This window comes from Chaetodon trifascialis, chromosome 17 (assembly GCF_039877785.1).
Source record: "Chaetodon trifascialis isolate fChaTrf1 chromosome 17, fChaTrf1.hap1, whole genome shotgun sequence".
Classification (NCBI taxonomy): Eukaryota; Metazoa; Chordata; class Actinopteri; order Chaetodontiformes; family Chaetodontidae; genus Chaetodon; species Chaetodon trifascialis.
In genome coordinates, this window is record NC_092072.1 from 22,746,599 (window position 1) to 22,770,826 (window position 24,228).

A 24,228-nucleotide genomic window follows, 5' to 3' on the forward strand; every position below is an offset into this window, starting at 1 on the left:
GGCAAAGTGTAGTCAGCACACAAGTACCATAGTGTTACAGTTACTGAGGTATGTAAACGTTTCTGCAGCCTGAAGGCTGAATATGTAATTTCTGAGCATATTTCAATTATGTGAGATGCATTAAAATCTCTCTATTTTAGTGTAACTATATTCTATTAGCATTTTGGAAAAGCAGAGACACAATCACCAGGTCATCAAACTAGATGCTCTCCACCCCCTGGCTGTGCATGAACAAACAGATCAATGACAGGGCACGCACTCGGAGTCAGATCCAGAAGAAAATAAAACCTTTTTTCTTTCATTATATTCCTTTACTTTTTGATTGCATGTGGTTTTCAACATAAAAAAGGGAAATTATTTCATATTGGTTAACTCAGCTCAAACAAGCTAAATGCATTTATAGTTTGTATTTATGTATATAACACTGGGAAAGTCACCTTCTTTGCTCCTGAGTGATCCCAGGTTAGGCGGAGTATCAGCGCTGGTCTGGACACAGTAGACCTCTCGGGTCTGAATCCCACCTCCACACAACCCTGTCTGATTTCCACGCCGACGGTCCTGTTGGCTCAGCAGCACATCCACCCTGCACTCTGTCCACTCTGTAGTCTTCCAGCTGTAACTGAGGACAGAGGTGGACACAAGAGGAGTTAGTCTGATACAGTATATCAGTCCCATATTGTCTTGTCTTAAAAAAAAACGCACATAAATTTGAATTAAAAGAATAGAATTAATCACTACATCAAATGTTCTTTCAAATGTTGTGGATCGGCATCAGCTTTTAAGAACAGATGCATGGGAGAGGAGATCTATCGTGTGTTGTTGAGTTGCTGCCATACAAGCTGTCAGTCTGGTCTGTCGGCCTGCTCCAAACACGATGCATACTGACCAGGTGCATAAATGAAGCTACAGCAGTCAGATCAAAGGCCAGTGGATATTAAGTTTCATTTCCTGTGACAGGACATGTATAGATTCAGTTTACCAAAGCAGTGGTTTCATCGGACAACTTTAACATATTTCTGAGGTCAAGCTATGCAAAGTACATACAATGAAATATCTCATGTATTTGGCTTTACCACCACAAAACAATGCCTTATCACGTCTTAATCCCATGTGAGTCTTTCTGTCAATACAATCAAACTTGCAAAAACTATTATTACTACTTTATTGTTGTGTTCCCTGATAATTTCTGACATCCTACATTTGTTCACAATGTGATTACACTGTCATGGTTGGATTTGAGGGGCTGCACGGTGGCGCAGCAGGTAGTGCGCGTGCCTCACAGCAAGAAGATTGCCGGTTCGATCCCCGGGTCAGACGGGGCCTTTCTGTGTGAAGTTTGCATGTTCTTCCCGTGCATGCGTGGGTTCTCTCCGGGTACTCCGGCTTCCTCCCACAGACCAAAAACATGCTCATTAGGTTAATTGGTGACTCTAAATTGTCCGTAGGTGTGAGTGTGAGTGTGAATGTTTGTTTGTTTGCATGTGGCCCTGCAATCGGCTGGCGACCGGTTCAGGGTGTACCCCGCCTCTCGCCCATTGTAGCTGGGATAGGCTCCAGCCCCCCGCAACCCCGAAAGGGATAGGCGGTATAGATAATGGATGGATGGATGGATGGTTGGATTTGAATCATCATGCTCTCATAATGTGCTTAGAATGTCGTGTTGTATGGTGAAGGAAACACAAATAGACACACAAAAGATAAGCAAATCAAGACACATTCCCCAACATGACACCAATTAAACAAAACATATGCTGCAAAAAGAAATGTAATACAGAAAACCCAATAAGCTTCCAGCGGAAATTAAAAACTGATGAATGCCACAGGAATTAGCAAAAGGTTCAAGGTTCATGCTCACAGATAGAGAAGAAATTTCAGAAACAGAAAAAAATTTGAATGTTACAGCTAAAATAAACATTTTTATGTCATTTCCCAACATCACCGGAGTTTGGACTTCCATTGTTTCTATGTTTGCATTCTCTTAAGTTGGCGTTCTCTTGGGTGCCATGTCCCAAGAAGTGATTAAAGATCCTAAACTTTCTTACATTATTTGGACAGACATCTTTTGTTATGATTTTTAGAACTGTTTTAGCTGTTTTTGATTCCATTTTCGATTACGTATCTTAATAACTGCATTGTAAGGATTGTATATTTTCTTTGATCGTTTGGTCACAGTGTTAGCAATCCAGATCTTCTCCTTTTGCTGAAGATGCTGTGCTGCACCTGGTCCAAAATATGGGATGCTCACACAGCTACCTTTGTGCAGCCTTAACATCAGGGCTTATTATTAAAATCTGACTCTTTATTGGTGTATGCTTTTTTATTATGACAAATAACAATACAAAACATCTGATCATAAATAAGAAAATGGGAAAGATAACCATAACAACCATCTAAACATTTGCTTTAGAATTGCTTTGAAGGACCCTCAAACTAGCCCAAACACTTGCTCTGCTTACTGTATATTTATTTTCTAGCATGTGTCTCTTCACTTGCAACCAGAGGATCCCATTTAGCAGTCACTTGTGCTGAGCAGTGTTTGGGTGCAGGAAACACAATTACACCTTATGCTCGGGTCTGGACATAAAACAAGTGCTTTGTGAAGATTTCTCTGCCTTGTCAAACGTGCTAAGAGTTTATATACAAACTGTCCATTGCCCTGTAACTCCAGCTTCTATTTCAGAACATTTCCTGTCATTTTGCTTCTTGTCATTCTACCAAATCATCATCTAGATGCTGGTAGACAATTGATCTGTTTCTTTCTTTCTTTTTATTTATTTTCTTCTCTATGTATAGTTGTACTTTGAAGTCTGAAGCAAATCTTGAGCAGCATTGTTTCTCCTTCAAAATGTGCAAAAATGTGTATTTGCTTTGTTTCTGTGTGCATTATTAGATTTAGATGAGATTATTAGATTGGATGGTGTTTAATACAATAAGCAGATATACAGATGAATGTGATTTTTTTTTTTTGTATTTCAATATGGCACATCAAATCTGTTTCCTTTATTGACTAATTATAGTCAAGAGTATTTGTATGAAAGTCTACAATTTCATATTTGACTGTTTGTACTGCAATCATGATTAAATTAATTGTAACTTCTAAAAGAGACTAAATGATGGAAAAGCAAACGACAACATATTTTTATCATCGTTTTTGTTATGTATGGTTTTTTGCAGGCACTGAACAGCATCATTTGTGCCTGAGGGGTGGCAGGCATCTCTTCACATTGTAAGAAATACTTTTTATGTTATTGACCTTAGATCTCTGTTTACAATACACTGCAGGATTTGCAATTTAACCAGCGTCCACTGAGAGCTCTCTAAGACTCGAGTTTTTGAGCAGAAAGGAGCTTGTTAATTGCAGCGGCTATTCATAGATGGGTTTGTGTCTGGTTAGTGAATTGGCAGCAGTCTGCTGCAGCAACAATGCATTGTGGTTTCCACCCTGAGGTCAGAAAATGTAAACCCTGCCTCCAGCTCTGCTGATAATGGAATTCATTTGAGGTCGCCAATGAAAGGCTCCATATTCATGAGCAAGGTCTCTCTGTCTCTCTCTCTCAGTTGCTTCTGCACTGTGGGACAATGAGGCCCCTGGGAAAGCATTGCATCTTGGGGCTTTAAGTTGCCCAGATGGGGACACTCATACAGACCAGCTCTTCAGTACCTTGGACAGAGCTGCTGCCTCTTTTCCTGCTATCTGTCACATTGATTTACTGTTTCACGTGATAACTGATTCTTCTCTGCCCATAAAACAGCCCAATAAAATGAGCTTTATTTACTAAAAAAATGTTTTACACATATTCTTACTTAATGCATGGTTGTTGTTTTTTCTGTAGCCCTTTGAGATCTGTGATGAAAAGGGCATTACAAATAAAATATATTATTATTATTATTATTATTATTATTAATGCTGTGTCATGCAGTTCAGTCTATTTGACAAGGATGTAGCTTTTTTAAATTTTTTATTGACCTTTAATAAACACCATTTTCCACAAGATACTGGCTAACAGTCGCCAGGTTGACAGACTGAAAGGCAACACTATGCTGGCATATGACAGCCATCAAAATACCCACACTTATTGTTTTCTGTAGAAGTAAACAGACCAGCAACACGTTGTCATGTCATTCCCAGTGCTGACAGGCATAAATGCTTCAGAACAGCTGTAATGTTATGGCATATCCCAAGCGTTTCTGATGTGTAAGATAATTTAGGGTCATGCATTAAATGACCCAACACCAAGCAAAGCAGACAGTGTATCTGATACTTGAAGCGCAGCTGGATGGCGTCTATGAGAATTAACTTGTCAATCTCCCCACAGTTTGGACTATGGAAGATGAGGAAAAACAAATATATGATGAGTAAAACAGCTGCTCAGACTCAAATGTCAGTATAGTATTGGCTTTGTACCCCTCAAACACAGTACATGCACTCATAGTTAAGTTTTGTTGTCCAAAATGGGCATGCAAAATGGAGAAATAGTAAACTGTAAAACATTAATAATCATGACAGCAAACATCTGAGAAGAAATGAAAGCATCATGGATCATGTTAAGACTGTCTGCTGATTTTGTAAAATGCCACTACTTTGTAGGAATACTGACTCCACTGCTTAGCAATGAATGGAACAACATCAAATCTGCTTCATGGTTTGGGGTAACGATTACATTCAAATTCATTTGAATGAAGTATGTGTCAGCTGTCATTAGATCTAACTTGATTTTTTTTAAAAGGGGCAGCCCCAGTTGAAACATGACTGTAACAGTATAACATGCCTTATGCTGGAATCAGACTGCATGACCCAAGCCCAATTTCTGAGACGATTTTGTTGTTGCTGAATTACCAGTGTGACGAATGCTGAAGTTGGTGATTTTGGTGCCAGTGGCGGAGCTACGTGGTGGCCAGTGTTGGCCGTGGCCACCTTTGGTCACTCTCCGGCCACCCCACTTGCCACCCCCACAGCTGGGGGATAATTTTGACAAACGCGGCTCTGTGGTGCAGAACATTAGTTCTGCCCAACCGCCGTTTCCGCTCGGACGCATTTCACTACCGCACACAACTTTCCGCGGGATGAGAGCAGAAGAGAGCTGCCTATTATGTGGAGGAGCTGTCATTAAAACTGCGTCTCACTGCAAGCAGTAGATAAGTTTTCCATGATTACTTCGGTCGGTTCCGGTCAAGTTTTCTCACTTTGTTGACTTTGACTTAAGTTCTGAAGCGTTTCAGACACAGACATCTGGTAGCGGAGAGCCTCCGCCCTCACTTACATTACATCGTGTGTGTGTGTGTTCCGTGATTTTTAAAACGAGTCCTCCTGTACAGTTACAAAATTAAACACAGATGATCTGTCACATGAGCTACATCAGTTCAAGAGGATACTGGAGAGAAAAATCCAAGCAGGCATTGAAAAGCCCACAAGCACACTGGATGTGACAAAATTCCTTGAGCCAAGTTGTGAAGTTTTTCATGAGTTGTTCAGGCTGTATAAAATTGCTGTCACAATCCCTCTGAGCACAGCTTCATGTGAGAGAAGTTTCTCTGCACTTAAACTCATTAAGACGTATTTGAGATCCACAGTGGGTGATAGCAGATTGAGCAACTTGGGTGTACTAAGTGTAGAGGCAAGCCGCGCAAAATCCCTAAACTTGGATGACTTTGTGAATCGCTTTGCCCACTCTAACCACAAAATACAACTTTCATAGGATTGTGGCTTACAATTATCATTTGCCAATGTGTAATGGTGAATGTCAGCTTATGTTGGTGCCCCTTAAACACATGCATAGCCAGCGCAGGCACACACACACAGACACATGCACAATGCAAATATGGATTCATTTGTGTTGCTATTTTACCTCTGCCCAAAGTAAAGTGGATTTCATAGCTTTTGTTCTGAGCTCCATGAGAATTTCTTTGTTTTTGTTGATTAATGTATAGTATCTTTTACAGATAAATAAATGTATACATTTATTTATGACTTCATGATTGACATGGATTTTGTTCTTGGGGAAACAAGACACTAAAAGAAGAAATTTAATGTATCAATCTAGGACAGTAGGAACAAGCTGATAGAAGTTTATTAACATTTACATTTGAGAAGATTTCCCGTTAACAATGTAATTCATAGGAATGGTGGCAGGCCTACTGTTATAAGGCCACATTAAAACAATTAATAAATAAAAACAACTACATTAACAATCATGAATGAAAACAGTCATCTAGATATTTCAGGTATCAACTTATTGCCACCCCTATGTGAGTAATGGTCTCACCTTGGCCACCCCAATGAAAAATTTCTGGCTCCACCACTGTCAGGTGGGACAGCGAAAGAGAGGAAATGTTTGTTGAGCTGTGACAACAGTACCCCTGCCTGTTTGACGTTTCCTCAAGGGAGGAGTACCAAGTCAGAAAAGGCAAATGGTGGCAAGAAATAGCAGATGACATAATATGTCCACCGTGGTGCTGAAAAAAATGAATGGGAGCTGTAGTTTTTTCAGAGGTCATAAACTAATCGCTAATTGCTTAAATTGATTAAAATGCAGAAAGGGAGCAGGTATTTGTATTAAGAGAGATACAATTTTTTCTCACATATACATACTAAACCCAGGTAACGTGTTTGACTTATTCAGATGAAAGCGTTAAAAGAAACCCTCAATGGGAGACCACACTGAATCACAGAGGTTAGCAAAACAGCAGCGAGCCCAGAAGCAGTGTTAGGGCTTTGTTTCTGTCCATTTCCCATCAGGGTTGTAGCATACAGAAATCACCAGCTTTACCACTGGGTATGATCCCCAATTACAGTGGCTAATGAACTTGACTTAGAGGGAATATACAAGGTACCTGCAAGGGTGGGGGTGTCAGGGTGGAAAACCATTTTGGAAAGAAATCAGATGGCGTAGCAGCTTCATTTCAGATGCTCTATTTATGTATTCTTGCTGGCTGAGCCAGACACAAGCCATTTCCTCTCTGTCTCCCCAAACGCACATACCCAACAAGGCCCTTCCACTGACCCCATCCATGTCATCCAGCCAGCCTCACTCTGTCTGGGATTATTAAACCTGCAGACCTTGGCAGTAATGATTTGTTATTTTCTCACCCTGCACCATTAACATAATTCAGAGATGCAGAAAAAAAAAGCTTTGTGCTGTTCAGGTTACTTGCTAATGTAACTGCCAGTATCTTTTTGTTAGATGCTGAGTAGATTATTTTCCCCAGTGCAAAAAAAATTAGGCTCCATGGTGCATTTGGTGGAGGTTATATTTAATATGTTCACCATTATAATTTAGCATGTTAGCATGCTAATAACATGACAGGCAGATAGTAAAGCGAAAGCTTTTTCATTAGCTTTGCAGGAAATTTTTACTTGATGATGAAATGGGGATCACCAAAATTATTACAATTTTTCCTGAGTTAACCTGAAATAGTTTCTAATAGGAAATGTTGCTTTTCAATACAAAGCATTATGACTGTAGAATCGAGCAATGTTGTTTATTTTGTCAATATTTCCCTCATTTCAGGAATGTTGATCTTTGGGTCAACTCCTCTAAAGTCCACTGGCTTTTTCCCATATGAACTAGCAGATAACTCTTTCTATTTTGTCCCGTACTTACACAATGCAGGGCGGCACTCCATCTCCCTGGGGGCTGCAGGGCTCCTTCTCCTCCAGCTCTGGACAATCTGCTCCTCCACCAATTGGGAATTGGCTAGCTTTTCTGGTGCGAGTGCGCTGCCCCTTCGGACCGTTGGGGTCATAGCAGTCCTTGGAGCAAGCTGACCATTCAGACCATTCAGTCACATCGCAGTCTTTGGTCATGACGCAGGCCTGGAAGGTCACTGGCAACATCTCCTGAGAGCACAGGCTGGAGATGAGAAAACAAAAGACCACAGGACAAGACAAAACTTTATTCATTTCAAAAAAGTCATACGAAAATGATTAACAAAACCTCTCCAGGTTAATGTAACTGTTTTGTTTTTTTATTTCACTGATTAAAAGACAAGATAGCTTTAACTTGATTTATTCTAAGGGAAGGCTTGGGTTTGATATATTGATAGTCTTAAAGACGATCATTTTAAGTATTATAATCATGCAATTTTGGCATACGCACATCAGTTGTAAAAATAAGCATCTTATTGACATCTCATGGTCCACAGAAAGCCATACAACAACAGCAGTTAACATATTTAAATGTGCCGTTCCTCTCTGCTGTCAATCAGATGTATTATCAGTACCAAGGCAATGTTGTGACCTGCGTCCAGCCCTTCACCCCCTCAGCTAATGATGCCTGGCCATCTCCAGTCAAACTGAAGTCAGAAGTTTCCCTCTCATCAAGCGGTCCCAATCTCGAGCTTCATTCCTCATCACCTCCACCAGTGTCTAGTATGTTGGGGGAGTTCTCCTCATACTGCAAACACCTAATTCCCACTTCCTGCCAAGGTCTAAGCATTAAAGTCTATTCCTTATTTTCGCAATAAATTTAATGGCACTTCATCATGTAAGTTTGTCCTGACTGAAATGCATACACATTCATTGAGTGGATTATTAAGAACCAAACAAAGTGACTGTAATGTAGGCATTACACAGATGTAAAAGACTGGCGTAACACTGCTGTACACCCTACAGCTTTGCTTTGTCTGAGTCAGCCAGTGTGATAAATGGCCTTTGAAAGTCGTTCATTACAAAAACCCAAACAATTTGTTATCCGCATTTTCAGCGGCTGCTTCACAGCACCGTGGCTTTGTTTGATGATGGGATTGCTGTGGAGTTGAAAGACACTGTGTTTTCTCTCGGTGTTTTGTAGAGGCTGTAGGCCATCTGGGATAATGACACACTGCTTCCCTTTTCTGCTACTCTTCCTCTTTAGTCTCAATGCTTCCATTTTCCGTGAGCTCCCCTCAACTTCTGGAGGCCTTCTAAAACTTTGTGACAAACTCTCTTTTTTGTTTGTTTTGTTTTTCAGGCATTTATCAAAATTCTCCTGCAACCACCGGGGTTCTTTCTGTAAACCCTTCCATGGTAAAGCCAGAGCAGCTGAACCTACACACTGATATGATCACGGCACGGTGAAGCTTAACAGATACGGAAATGTAACACTTTGATGTAATAACAGTTTGTTTGTTGACTTCGATGTAGTTTTGACTATATTTTCCACCCAAATATTCACAACTGTTGTTGCTGTCAGCAATTGATTTCACCAGTCAGGCTAAACCAAAACAAATCGATAGCTGCTTTAAAATTAACCATTAAAGAAGACTTTAAATCTACAGATGCTAAATCTACTGCTAGAGTTGCCCATAGAGGTTACAATTTTATTACACCCCACAATATACAAATCAAAATGAATATCATGCTGACCATATTCCTCGAGTCTGAATTAATAGTTTTTTGTTTTAAAAAAAGACAGTCTTCATCAGTACAATAACAGCAAAATCTGCCTACTTTTATACATCTGAACACCTGACCAATCACTACATAAGGTTACAAAAATTGTTGGACATAAACCAACAACTTCAGAGGAAGGCCTTTCAGAGCAACCCTCAGAATGACCTGCATCATGGTAGTGTAGCTATTGTCTGCTCACTCTTAGAAGCTTTACAAGCATTAGGGTTGACGCAGTAGTGTTGGGCGGCATGACAAAACATGTATTTCACTGTGTTTTTCAAAATTATAACGCTTTCACAGCATATAACGTTTTTTTGTTTGCTTGATTGTTTGTTTTTTTCTTTCATCTGGAAGACCGATGTTTTAACAGGTATGTCCTGGCGCTCATTTTGGCGCATCTGGGCACAGTGCCGTTATCTCATCCAAGCATATGGAGAAACTCCTCCATTGAAAACACTTTTTCATCCTTTTTTCTGCTTCCTATTGTTATTATCCTTCATGAAATACAAAGAAAACAGTAAAATAACACCGGGCTGGTCAGCAGGGTCCTCCGTGAGCGCTCTGCCCATTCATGTGTAACTACGAGCCGTGAAACTAACTGCGCAGTTACACCGGTCAATAGCTCAGAAACCCATTGGTCAAATTGGATGATCGACACCTCTATCAACCAGTCAGAGTCAAGAGAATTGACTCTGACTTTATGTAAACAACAAGGACCTTAGTGACTGATCTCAAACTAACACAGAGTCATAAGAGGAGACATTAGCAGCGTTCTTTCGGGCTGGAATATAACTTTTGACCACAAAACAGAAAAGGTAAGACATACTTTATGATTTAGCGACGTTTTTTTCTGCTACTCTTTGGCTGCTAGCTCGCCGAGTTTTCGTTGGACAGTGAGGAGGCAGACATCTTCGTGATCAGCAGACTCTCTGCTTTCATATGATATCAGGCTTGTGTGGTAGGCAAAAAGTGGTGAAATGAGCAGACGCTCTAAAGTGGACATACGCTATTTTCATTTTTCTGTTACATGCGCATATAATTTATTGCTGTATGAATTTTGTTTCGCTTGGGTGGCAATGCTTGGTAGAGGCTTTTAGAAGAGTTTCCCCGTCATTCTGGTATGCTACAAGTTAGGATTGTTGCTTCCCGGCGTGAGCATTGATCATCTGAACTGCACGCATCTCACGCTGCCCCCTGTACAGGCAGCGTTCGTGTTTAAGAGGTTTGGTACAAGTTGGGGATTGCAACTTGGCTGAAGTATTTTCTGCTCGATATTTCACACCCGGGATCCACTGTCTTGATCATCTGGCTGAAGCCTTCTTTTTCTGCAGTGTTAAGCGGGACCGTGTCTGTGGCTAGGTGGATAGTGGTAGAGTTTGTAATCTCAATCCCATGGTACTTGCTGATGTGGAGGGCGCTGATCTTAACATTCTAGATTGTCCAAGACATGCTTGGCTAATGTGGTGGAGCAAATTGCTCGTTGCTGCCTCCAGCGACAACTTCCCGACGACACTTGCTCTTTTGCTCAGTTCTTCTGTTTCGTCGTGTTCTACTAGTTGTGCAGTTTAGATTTCGGAACTTTCAATGTCTGTCCCATCCGTCTTCACCGTAGCGTAACACCAGCGCAGTACAGTTTACCCTCAACACGCCCCGCACCATGAGTGTGTAGAAGCGCAACATTAAAAACGGTCCCGTCTGAAACAGCGTTCCTAACGTTGTGTAATCACATACGCCGATGTGGCGATACATTAAAAATTAATATCATAATATACACCTATATACTGCCCAGCCCTAGGAGGCAGTCAGGGTAGGTACTGTAGTTTTTTGGCCAGGGCATCCTCTCTCTTGCCAACAATGAACAACCTATTTTGTCATTGAGGTTTGAGAACTTATCATCTAAGAATCCATCCATTATCTATGCCGCCTATCCCTTTCGGGGTTGCGGGGGGCTGGGGCCTATCCCAGCTACGATGGGCGGGGGGCGGGGTACACCCTGAGCCGGTCGCCAGCAGATTGCAGGGCCACATGTAAGGACAAACAAACATTCACACTCACACCTACGGACAATTTAGAGTCATCAATTAACCTAATGAGCATGTTTTTGGTCTGTGGGTGGAAGCCGGAGTACCCGGAGAGAGCCCACGCATGCACGGGAAGAGCATTCAAGCTTCACACAGAAAGGCCCCGCCTGACCCGGGGATCGAACCGGCAACCTTCTTGCTGTGAGGCACGCGCACTACCTGCTGCGCCACCGTGCAGCCCCATCTAACAATAATGAATTATAATAAAATATTGATTAATATATCAAATAATTATTACACATAGATGGTGATGGTTTGGGAATAATATCTGGGAACCATGAATATATATCCCAAATATCAGTATCATCCAAATGGCACAACAAAACACAGAATTTGTCATTACATTGCAAGACAACCCTTCAAAGCATCTTGATTAAGGTTAAGAAGGATTATGGTAAAGGAAGTTTAAAAGACCCAATGTCGAGTGTTGCAAGGAGATGGCGTGAAGAGCAAAGTCATGTAGCCATGTACTGTTCTAGCATAAGGCCCAATTTTAGCCTAGACCAAAGTTAGAATTCACATGGTCACAGCTAAAGGTCAGCAAAGGCCACATTGAGCATTTGATCCAGTGTCAGACAGGTGTTGTTAGTGGAGCAAAAACTCTGCTTTTAAAATCTATTTTCTCCTCCAATAAGAAACAGCTAGACTTTTAAAATGATGCATGGAAATAGTTGTCTGAATAACTTTTATTCTCCTCACTTGACAGCTTGTTGAAGGAACTCCCAAAAATAGACTCAAAACTATAAAACCTTGTAACCTTTATCTAAAATTCCTGAAAAATATTTCCAATAATTACAGTATGTGTTTCTTTTAAAAGACTTGATAAAGGCACAGTGCAATTTGCAGTTTATCATCATTTTAAAGCCTGGACCCCTGGGGATAATTAGCAGTTTTAGCCACCAGATAAAATAAAAAATTCCCATAGTGATGGCTCCAACTGTAAATAAACTTGATCCTGAGCTCTGGCCAACATTAATGCAGTTATCACTATCAATTAAGCCTCTTTGAAGCTTTCAGCCATCTGCGCTAAAACATTTGTATGAATATGTGGTTCTCGTTTGGATAAATAATAAGTAGATATCAATCCTTGTGTGTAAGCCTATCATGCAAATATAATATTCTATGTCAATACTAGATTATGATCAGCAGTCTTTGCTTGAAGTTTGAATGATTTATGAATTCTGACCTTCTCCCGGGCATTAAAAGCAAATGTGTCACAAGAGCCTTGATTTTCTCAGGATGTAACGGAAGCTGCTCTGTGGCCTCTATTACAGCCGAGCACAGTGAGACAGAATGAGGCCATTCATCTCCTAACAAAGACCATGGCTCTCAGACGCAACATGGACATTGACCTCACTGGAGAGAAACACGTATAAAGACTATACATCTGAGGATGAATTTCACAGTGGAGATTTGATGAGTGTGTGCAGTGTTATTGAGCTGGGGGAAGCTCCATGTACGCTGAGGAGGTGGAATATTCAAAATGATGTTGAACATTGACTAATTGAAACTGACAACAATTTTCATTACAATCTTCATCATTATCATTGAGGCCCTGCATTGTGGCATTATGAATTACAAGCAAGTATATGTCATATTATGACAATAAAAGAACCACAGGCACAGTCATTAAACTCGAGCCTTCATGTAGAATTTTGAATAATATCAATTAGCTCTGATAAAATATTAGATTCAAGACAGAAATCAGAGATAAATCAGGGCTTATAACATTTCATAACACATACAGTATAATTCATTGTTATGAGCCCTGACACTTGAAGTTACTGAGTGCCACAGACAGTGTGTTAAGTTAGAAAATGCAGCACTGTGACAGTGCACAACAAACAAGCCACATCCCTACCTGGGAAAATATGTCAGCGAACTAAACAACACAGCCCTTCAAAGAGCAATAACATGCACCCAAAAGGAACATTTTCATAAAGTTGGCTTTATGCATATATAAAAAATGCAGTGCAGCTAAAAATAAAACATTTTTTAAAAGACACTTAAGTCATTTAGCGTATTTATTCATGTCTGTTTTGCCACAGAGTCATCTAATGACAATGTTTTTAATGTTCAATGCCAACATTTTTAAAATTCTTTCTTTCTAAGACATCTGTGCATGGCAAATATAGATTTAGGCTTTAAACAAAAAAGAAAAGAAAAAAAAAAAACATTTGCATGTCTGTGACAGGATATTAATTGCAGTGTCCTGCATGTAAGCTGGAGGAGCTACATGCCCATCCACCACCACATCTTTTGATTAATACATCAATAAATACAACTTCCTTCAGTGGTACTGGCCGTTGGTGCTAGAGATAAATCTTGAGGTGTGGAATCGTCCAAAAAGAACACAATTTTTTTTTCATTTTGATGAAGATCAATGATTTGTCAGAAATTCTGCATTGAAATCACAGACCACCCACTGCCTACATTCAACCCAGCAACCCTAACCTTAAAATTTACCTTTATCCTACCCTCATCCAAATTCTAAAATAAACCTGAAATGAAAATTTTTTTTTTACCACAGTAAGTATGCATAGCCATTTTTCTAGTCTAATTGTTGACACCAAACTATTTTCCAGACTTGACCTATGTGATGATAGAAGCACATCATTAATTGTATATAAAACCATAGACATGAATAAAGGTTGTAGGATGATGCAGGAGGAAACTATTTGAGTCATTCTTACCTCAGAGCCTCAACATTCCCATTCTTATGCACACAGGTCACTTCTCTGGTCTGGTAGCCAACCTGCAGTTCCCAGAACTTTCCGCCTGGGCGGTTCTGACGGTTCCTGTTCCTCTTCTTCTTGATGAGTTCTCTGGTCTCAGGATCCTTCACCTTACCCCTCTCCCTTAACCTCTCTCGAACTTTCTCTCTCATTTTCTCTCTTTTCTCTTTGTTCTTAGCCTTTTTCTGTCGTTTGGGCCTGTCTGCCTGTCGGGATGGCCTGTCTGGTTTCCTCTGTGCCCTGCCCAATTTTGTGTTGGGTTTGGATGGTTTGTCACTATCTTTGGACAGTTTATCTCCCTCCTTAGGTCTTTTGTCTCCTTCTTTGTGCTGTTTGTCACCATCTCTGGTCTGTTTCTCCCCTCCTTTTGACTGTTTGTCGCCCTCACTTGGCTGTTTGAGACCCTCTGTGGTTTGTTTGTCACCAACTTTGGGCACTTTCTCGCCCTCTCTGGACTGTTTGTCACCCTCTTTGGAAAGTTTATCACTTTCCTTGGATGGTTTGTCACTCTCTTTGGGTGGTTTGTCAGCTTGTCTGGCTTGCCTTGGCATTGGGACAGAGCAGGGCCCCCAGGGTCCCACCTTGAGGCTGTAGAGGCTCTCCTCTCCCTCACAGGTACCTGGCTGGCATGTCTGAAACTCAGTCAGGTTTGGACAGGCTGCCCCACCAAACAGTGGAGGAGCAAGAACGAAGCGGATGCGGTTCTGTAAACCCATCCCACATGTTTTAGAACAGACAGTCCATGCGCTGAACTCAGATACCACACAGTCCCGTGGACATGGGATAAGACAGGCCTGCTCTAGACGTGGTTTAGGCTCAAAATATTCACAGATAGCATCATCTGCAGGTTCGCCATCTGCTTTCTGGACGCAGCCCACCTCGCGGGTCTGGATGCCCTCCTCTCCCCGGGTACACACAGCAGGACGCTGCACGCCAGCACTGCGCATCGACACTGGGACACACTGGTTCCAAGCACCCAGCTGCCAGTCATACAGGTCTTTGTGCCAGTCACACACTCTGAAGCAGCTCTGCTGGTTGTCCGGCCGTTCTGTCTGGTCACAATTGGTGTGCAGGGTGGTCCAGCCTTCAGAGTGGGCACACCATACTGCCCTGCTCTGACTGCCACCAGGTCCACACTCACTGCCCATACAACGACCCCAGGGACCTGTAAGGGGTAAGACAATATAGAGGTCAGGGAAAGGTCAAATTAAGACTGAAATAGAATTATGGTTTCAATTTAGGGATGTTATCGACTACTTTGTACCAACTCTCTTGAGGGATTTAACTCCAGTGTTTAAGAACCATGCAGTCTCTAAATTAATAACTCAGATCAGAACGTCAAATGATCAGAAAGGCAATGTCACTAAAATGAAGTTTAAAACAAAGCAAACAAAAATGAGCAAACAATCAGACCACAAACAGTCAAACTTCTATGGAAGAAACATAAAGGTGAACATATCACCCAAACTGTTTGTTGTAAACATCTATCTCAGTTTCAGACTGACTGCATATATCACCATTTTATGTGCACCCACTGTCAGTCTTTAGTCAACTTTTGGCTTGTTTGCAGTCCGTCTGACTGCTGATGTTCCCTGCCCTGTCAGACTTTGATATAATAGACATCCCCATGTACACAGATCTAAGCAATTATTTTGGTGAGTGCAATGTTATTGTAGCAAATAGCCTGCAAAAGTAAGACCTAAAGTGTAATTAACCAGAATTGTTCTTTAACAGCTACTGTTGACAGCCCTTGAACAGAGCAGCTGCTCTCGTAGGAGTACTCAGTGGGAAGAACTATATGAAATATATGATATAAATATATAAATATATGAATATATGACAGTCATAGCCAAACTGAACTGGTTAATCTTGAAGATGCATATTTTCTATCTTTTAGCTTTCCATCAAAAAGGTTATCAAGAGTGGATGAATATGAAAATATGAAGAATGTCGATGTTTCACGGTCAGCCTTTCACAAACGATTCCAGTGGAGACAATTTAGTTCCACTCAGTGCCAAGTGATGACAAAAAGCCCATCAAAACAAGATTTTTCACAACGAATGGATATTGTTTATGCTTCTAAAGACAGCACTACTAACTTTCCACACTGTGTATGTGAAACTGATGGGCTTCCGCTTGCAATAATAATGTCCTGACAAAAACACACTTACTCTTAAATCACTCTCTTTCAATAGTGTGATTGCGCTTCCACTAGATTTATGAGGATGAAATTAAACTGTAGTTCTGAGTGAACATTGACTTTTACCATAAAACTGCTTTTAAGGGATCATGAGATGCAGAACCAAAGCAGCTGAAGACTAAATCAATACAGCAGCAACATAAAAATTAGCTGCTGTGAGGAATGGCACTGCCTATAGCCTTGATTAGCCTTGTCTGAGGCTACAATGCTGCAAACCTTTAAAGCATCACTCACACATTAATGATGTTTCTAGCCGCTAGATCAGAGATTATAGGAAACGTTAATATAAAGCATGATTTTAAATTAGGTAAAGGTTGATGATTCAAAGTTAAACCCTCAAATCATATTCCAAATCCTCCCATTGATCGTCCACAAACAGGTCAGCCTGCTTGCTGCCTATGATGTCTTGATACAAACATCAAGAATGTTGCTGCACTGGTTTAGTCATGTACAGTCTCTTCATGATGTCGTTGTATGGAGACAAACCCTGGCTAATCAAAGGCATTCTAATCACAGAGCAGAAGTGGGTCATTTGTTTCCATCAGCTAACAAGCTCTGCAGTGAAAACACCAGGGCTGTCGGCTCTGGGACGATATGTGTATCTCCTGATTCAGTACTGTCACAGCTTGGGTACCGATTCAATATTTACTGAAATTACGATTGCACAATATTCCAATTTACTATTAGGATTTATTGAAAATGTTGTTTGCTTTGTTTAATACCTAGACCATGGGAAAAAGTTCAGTCATACACTTTGAGAGACTGTAAATCATGAGTCATATTTCCAAAAACAATGCACATAATATGACAGTTTTATATTCAGCAGCATCACTGCTCTACTGCATATAAAAGTGGTAAATAAAAAACTTAAATTCTAGAAATATTTCAAGAAGGCTGCTCCATTTAGCTCTTCCTGCTCACCAAGCTGGTGCCATATGAATAGATCCCTGAAAGCTGCACACAGATTTGAGACTTTAAATCAACATCCTTATATTATGTGAAATTGAAACCCTGGACTTGACTGCATATAAAAGTTGTAACTTATATATATGTATTTGAATTTTCACTGATATTATTAAGTGCTAAATTGAATATACTGTCACAGGAAGTCACAGGATCATTTAAGTCCGAAGGATACATCCTCTGGGAAGATGATTGTCTGTACTTTGTGGCAAAACTTATTTACACTTTTGTTGAAGTGGAGTTTGAGATTTTTTGTAGATTTAATGTAAAAACTGATGTATTGGTAATGTGAGATAGCACTTTGGGAGATGACCAGAGTCATTAGGATTTGTCCTTTGGGAATCTTGACCATCTGCACTTAATTCCATATCAATCTGTCCAATAGTTGTCAAGGTATCCATGGTGGTGCTAGAGGAGAAGTCAGAGGATCAACAAATTCAACAGTTTTCATCCTCACATGATCTCGAAGGTCTATAAAAACTTTTACAGCAATCACTTGAATGAATCCATCGACCAAACTCATTGACTGCTGCTAGAGTTGTTTAAAAGTAGAATTTAATTAAAACCTCAATTGCAATGCAAATTTATATGAAATCAAGTGATTTGTCAGACTGTCTGCAAAAAACTCCAAGGGAGAGTAACCATGGAAAGAAAATAAAAAAATAAAAATCTGAGCAGTCTATAACTAGACAATACAGTAATTTATTGTGGTCAGAGTCATAGGCTGTATTAAACAGTGCTTTATAGCTTCACTCAATAAAGCTGAGATCCTGCAATGAAAATGTCAACAGAAGAACCAGCAGGCTGAATTAGCTAACAGCTGCAGGGAGAGGGTCTGAATCAATACAGATCAATAGAGGTAGCAAGAAATTGTCCCAGACACAAGAGACAGCTGCAGTCACTGACTGCTATTATCCTCTTTGGCTGGATATGAGGAGATACACCACGGGAAGGCACACCAGTCATTTAATGTAACATTTAATATAACATACTGTGTCAGTGATGAGATGGAGAGCTCAGTAATGAAAAACAACCATAAATTGATTTTGTAATTAAGAATATAGACAAAAGGCTACATGCTGCAAGGCTAAGCAGCCATCTGGGTAGGGGTTTTCATCCATATCCAGCTTTCTAAAGAGGCCAGCATGTTTATAACCGTAAAATATTAGCTCCCTGGCAGGCAGTATTGTCTCAGCTCCACGCAGGTGTTCACCATAATTTATGAACGTGCCACTGAATGACACGGTTATAACTGGGCCGATGGTGAGCTTAGAAGCTAAAGAAGGGTAGTTGTACTCATGCTGGCCTACATTGCCAATCACCCACTGAGAAGAGCCAGGAGGCATGGAGGGCACTGTGCCAACAAGGCTGAAACTCCAGGAGGCATGTCACACATCTAATCATGCTCCACCTCCATTCTTATACTACAAACACCCATCAGCAATGCCATTATTATACTGTTGAGGGACAAAGACATTATGAGGAGTCAGGTTTCTGTTCACTGCAAATAAAGGAGTATGTTTCTGGTTGATTTTTCTTTATTACTTTTTTACTTTCTTTAACTGCACATTGTTCAGACTGCAATTACATAATTAAAAAAGCACTGACATCAGGCATCTACTTATAATAAGATTTCCAATATTTAAAAAAAACATATTAAAAAAACTATAGAGGACAGTTGTACACCATGTATCTGGTTTCACTTGTGAACAAACCACTACAAACAAACTATACACAATATACCAAGCTCATTTAGACTATTTACATGATGATGTAACTACAAGGTCGGAAGTGGAATAATATGTTTTGGGGTTTTTTTGTCAAAATTATCATTATTGCCATGGAGTAATTTTAATTGAGGCTAATGCCTATGCTGACTAGGCTATGACCTTAATGAAAAAATAAAAAATAAATAGCAAGAAGTTAATGTTAAATTGCTGCAAAAATTACTAAAGCGAGGGTAACATCATCAGCAGTTTTTTTTTTTCCCCAGTAACATTTATGTCATATAAGTGCCATATGAGGTATAAACATGACTTCGAACCTCAAATAAGAGGCAGTGTTTTCAGGGCACATGGAATGAAATGAAATGAAAGGGAAATTCTTAGACATTAACATCAACAGCAAGGGAGCTCTGCTGCTATGAAGTACTCACTGGCATCGATCACACTCTCAGCAGCCCACTTTTCTGTTGCTCTTTCCCAGATCAAACAAATGATCCTTCACTAAGCCCCATCCCTTTTTTTTTTCTTTCTTTCACTGTTGCTACGCCAGGTTGACCATGCAAGATTTTGAATTGATTTTTGAACTTATGGATCCTGGATTTTAGACTCTCATTTCTAGCCTAAAATGTCACATGTGGATGGCACATTTTTACGACTGTTGTTGCTAGCTAATTGATGTTCTCTTCATAAGTTGGTTGTTTCTGCCTGACTGGTTTTAAAACTACAACTACAACTAACTAACTTGCTACAGGTGATGTTAAAAAAAAAGAAAGAGAGTAAACCAGACCTGTTTATATATATATATAGATTTTACATATCCTGTAACAAGTTAACATAATAATATGCTTGGCTTTGCCTTGGTGGCAGCACTAGATTACTTCTGTTGGTTACATTACAGCTGATAAACACCTTGGTTAGTCATTTCTTTTCAGAAAGCCTTAAAAAAAAGTCACAACCCTCCACACTCTTTAGATTCTGACTCCCATACTAAAGATACATTTGGGTTAGCAATACAGTTAGCGTAGTTAAGCCAAGGCATTTAGTGTCATCTAAATTCAAATAAAATGATACTGCTGTTGGGCTTCAAAAAGGCTTCGACTTGCCCTCTAGAGTTTAGAGTCATAATTCAAATACTGACCCCCTGACTTTCACAAAACAATTCTGTTTTCATCTTTCTAGGTTTTTATTTTATGAGTTGGTTGTTCAGCAGATGGGTACACATTAAGGTTTTCTATGAAGGAAGTAAGTGATGTCCTTCTGGCTGCAACACACTTCTTTAATATCCACTATTCAGAGATAAGTCTACTTAATAGCCGTCAGGCCACAGGGAAGGACAAAAAAACATTTTTGTAGTTGTTTCTCAACAGGCTTATCTCCTCTGTAGCTATTCAGCGCAAGAAAATTGTGATCTGTGTTAAATTACTTACACACACACACACACACACACACACACACACACACACACACACACACACACACCACATAATAGGATGGTTCTTTTTGGACGCATCCTACCCGGCAACCCCCAGACCTCCCACCTGATCTCCCTGCTACTTTTCCCAAGGTGCCAAACAGAAGATTGGCATTGGCATTTACAGGGATAATGGAAACCAGTGTGAGACGTGCATCCCACCAGTGGCTTTTGGATAGAAAGGAGAGAGAAGAGAGAGCAGCAGCAGGCAGTCAATCTGTATTCATATGCTGAACACATGTCTATGATAAAGAGTCTGTGAAAAGGTCAGAGATTTACCATTAACTACTGGCTGCCCTCATACAGACACAATATTTCCAAAACACAGTGAAATTAAGAATTCTTTTTCCATTTGTAAATCAAATAAAAGGCCTCAGACAAACACCCAACAAGTGATTGAATCTTTTCTTTTATATTTTACATTGTCTTACAGTGTTCCTAAAACTGACTCACTGACTTGCTTTTGGATCACGCATGTTAACAGCATCACTGAGTCACAGTCAAGCAAGCTGCCTTTTCTAAAAATGTAAAACCTTTAACATCTTACTGTCTTTTACTTTTGACTTGAACAGAAAATTGAATTATTAACATAAAAAATGAAAATCCAAATCCATTTTCTTAACATGTGACCAAACTCCACTCACTGATGAAGACCATGTCTGCTTCAGAAAAAGCTAGTAAGTTGAAATTTCAAATTAAGTTGAAATCTATTTGTTTTCCACATATTTATGAATTTCTCTAATTTTGCACCTATGGTACAAATAAAGTGTGTGTGTATGTTTCCTTATTTTAATTTACACCATCATCAGTTTTTGAACAATCCCCACCTCCACATCTTTTAAAGTTAGGTCAAACCAAAATAACGGTTAGAGAAAGTTCAGCTTGATTTGTTCTTAGTTTGCATGATGGAAAGCTTTGATGCCAACTTTTTTAGATTACACTCTGTGTGCAAGTCAAACACGCCGCCATCAGTTTGGTTTGTGCAAGTATCTCGTAGATGAATTCATATAGCTTAGTGTGTAAATGCCTGTAGGCTTTAGATGGTACCCATGCTCAGTAAAGAATATCTGGTAATGTGGGTTCTGGAGCAAACCCACAATAGCCACGAGAGACTAAACCATAGGAGAACAAACACACTGTATACCTTTGAAGGAGCAACTGAAAACTGGTGAGTCCTACGCATCTGATGGACAGCTTATATATGGTATGTGATATGTGATGAAGGTTGTGGCCAGGACAGAAAATACTACCTGCTGAAGGCAGGGTACAGCCATGAGAGTTTAGACCTTCATAAAAGATTGAGCTAAAGATTTTTTGGTGACTTAAACGTCACATGGAGGTTAACTACGCTAGCATCACAAATTCTTACCATATTATCACACTTTTTGGATCAAAGCACAGGTTCTGAAGCTTCCCAGACAAATTATATAGCTTCCTTTATATATAGACATGAGTACAATGTCAATGGAAGTCAGCAGTAAGCAACTTTGAAGTCTCTATCTGTTCTGCTTGTATTCTGTTCTGCTGATCTGCTTACATGTCAATCAATCAATCAAACAAACAAACTTTATTTTTGTATAGCACCTTTCATGCAGGTTAGTGGAGTTCAGAGTACTTCAGAAGTGACTGACAAGCTGATAATAAGACAGTAGATTGTAATAAAACTGGATTAAAAAAAATAATAACTCAGATTAAGACAAAGAGTGCAGCACTTTGGTATAACTAACAGACTTGTAGCAGAGGACCCGAGGGGCCATATTGGTTTATACACTGTAAGCATAGGAGACTTGTATGCCAGTGCAAGAATATGAAGTGCTTTAAAAATAAGTAAGACTATTTCAAAATCAATACAGAAACAGACAGGCAACCAATGTAAGGACTTTAAAACCTCAAAAAGCTGTAGTGGATTTATAACTTTGTTGGGTAGACCAGATAGGAGACCATTACAATTGTTCAGCTTGCTCAATATAAAAGCATGCATCAGTTTCTTTGTGTCACCCAGAGAGCCGATCCATAATGTTCAGATCAGATCTGAGCTAGGGCTTCTTGCTTGTTAACTTGGGGTAAATCCAAGGCAACTGAAGTGCTTGTCTTTTGCTTTTTAAAAACATTCATCAGATCAGCTTCACTCTTGGCAGGCATATTGCTGAGGACCCAAAGTGCAGTGTTGAGTGCAAGCTCTTGACATCCACATAACAAATTTATTGCTAGTGCTTTACTACTGCCAGAGGTACTCACAGTATAGTGTATTGAGAGGGGACTGAATGGCATGTTGGGTAGAGCTTGTTCTCTGTCACTCACAACAGTACATTCAAGAACGGATGTTCACATGACCTTTTGCAAATAAATGATGTGTATACTCGAGCATTGCTAGCGGATGCAGCTTTGTCAATGCAGATGCACTGCAGTACACTCGCAGCATCAAGTGTGAAGTTGTGTAGATGAGTGGTTCTCAAGAACACTGCAAGCAGCAAAACCAGAGGCCAAGCACTAGGCCTGTTCCGCAAAGGCACATTTTGAAGGGGCACTGCACTAGTGCATGTACCATGCTGAACAAGAAAATTACAGTATACCATCTCAAGGCCCCATATCTAATGGTCCTAAATGGTGGTGCTTCTCTGTGTGCATTGCAGAGATCTTCCTGGCAGCTTTCACAACATCAGGACTGTCAAGCCCTACAGGCTCAAGGGAAAGCAATCTGTTACTGATATCACTGCAGACTTACAAGCTAACTCACTTATCATCTATCTCTGGCTTCTCTGTCTCTGTGTTATTCTTTACCATTCTTTCTCCCACTCTCATGCATTCAGTATGACAGCTCAACCTTTCTTGCACTCCCATTTTGTTGATTTCATCATCAGTTTCTTTGTTGTTTTTTTTGTTTGTTTTTTTTTGCTCATGACTGCATCATGCACATTGTCTTGGATACTGCTTGATTATCACATTGTGATTGAAGGACAGACAATGCATTTCAGCGTTGGTCAGGGTATGCCTAACTGGAACAGGTGCTGAATTATTTAGCTGTTCATTGATCGATCTCAACAATGATGGGTTTCACCAGGTTTTAGGTCTATATAAAATCCAATCTTTAGCTTTAACCACATTATTGTAGAACGACCAGTGTTTCATATTATGACTATCTGTGTGCTCTGATCTTCACCACCATCCCTGTTAGTTTCAGAATGAACTGCTTTCAGGTTAGCTGTATTTTGAGTCTGGCTGAGTGCCTCTGGTGTTTGATCTGCAAACAGCATGATCAAAGGACAAGCTGGTGTGGAATGGCATGGCAGTGGTCTGTGTCTGTCCCAGGGTCACCAAAGACCCCCTACTGGTTTGATGGAAGGTATGGCTTGAAAACAGATCTGTCTCTACATGATTGCACAGTATCAGCCTTCCAAACACAGCTGCACAATATGACTGGCTTTGGTCGATTTGTAAGACCCAGACCTCACATGATGAGGGCTGTATGAAGCATTACAGTATATCTGCAAAAGCAGTGGACACTAATCCAAAGACAATACTTGGTGTTGAAACAATATTTAGTTTGTAACCTAAAAGCATTGTGAGAATAATAACACAGATACAATTTGCCTGGTTTATTAGATAAAGGTATGTGGAAGCACCAGAGGCTCAAACAAACCCGTCGTCATGCATCTTTCATAAGGCTTGTCAGAATAGTGAAGC

General features: G+C 40.1%; 1 protein-coding gene across 1 annotated transcript in view; it reads right to left on the reverse strand.

Annotated features, from left to right (window-relative positions):
- thsd7aa (thrombospondin, type I, domain containing 7Aa) overlaps window positions 1-24,228 on the reverse strand; it is a 156,077-nt gene that overhangs the window by 80,528 nt on the left and 51,321 nt on the right. Inside the window, exons 2-4 of the mRNA XM_070984701.1 lie at window positions 14,145-15,351; window positions 7,602-7,850; window positions 438-619 (exon numbers count right to left, since the gene is read on the reverse strand). Coding sequence (XP_070840802.1) covers window positions 438-619; window positions 7,602-7,850; window positions 14,145-15,351 — 1,638 coding nt within the window. The remainder of the gene's footprint in view (window positions 1-437; window positions 620-7,601; window positions 7,851-14,144; window positions 15,352-24,228) is intronic.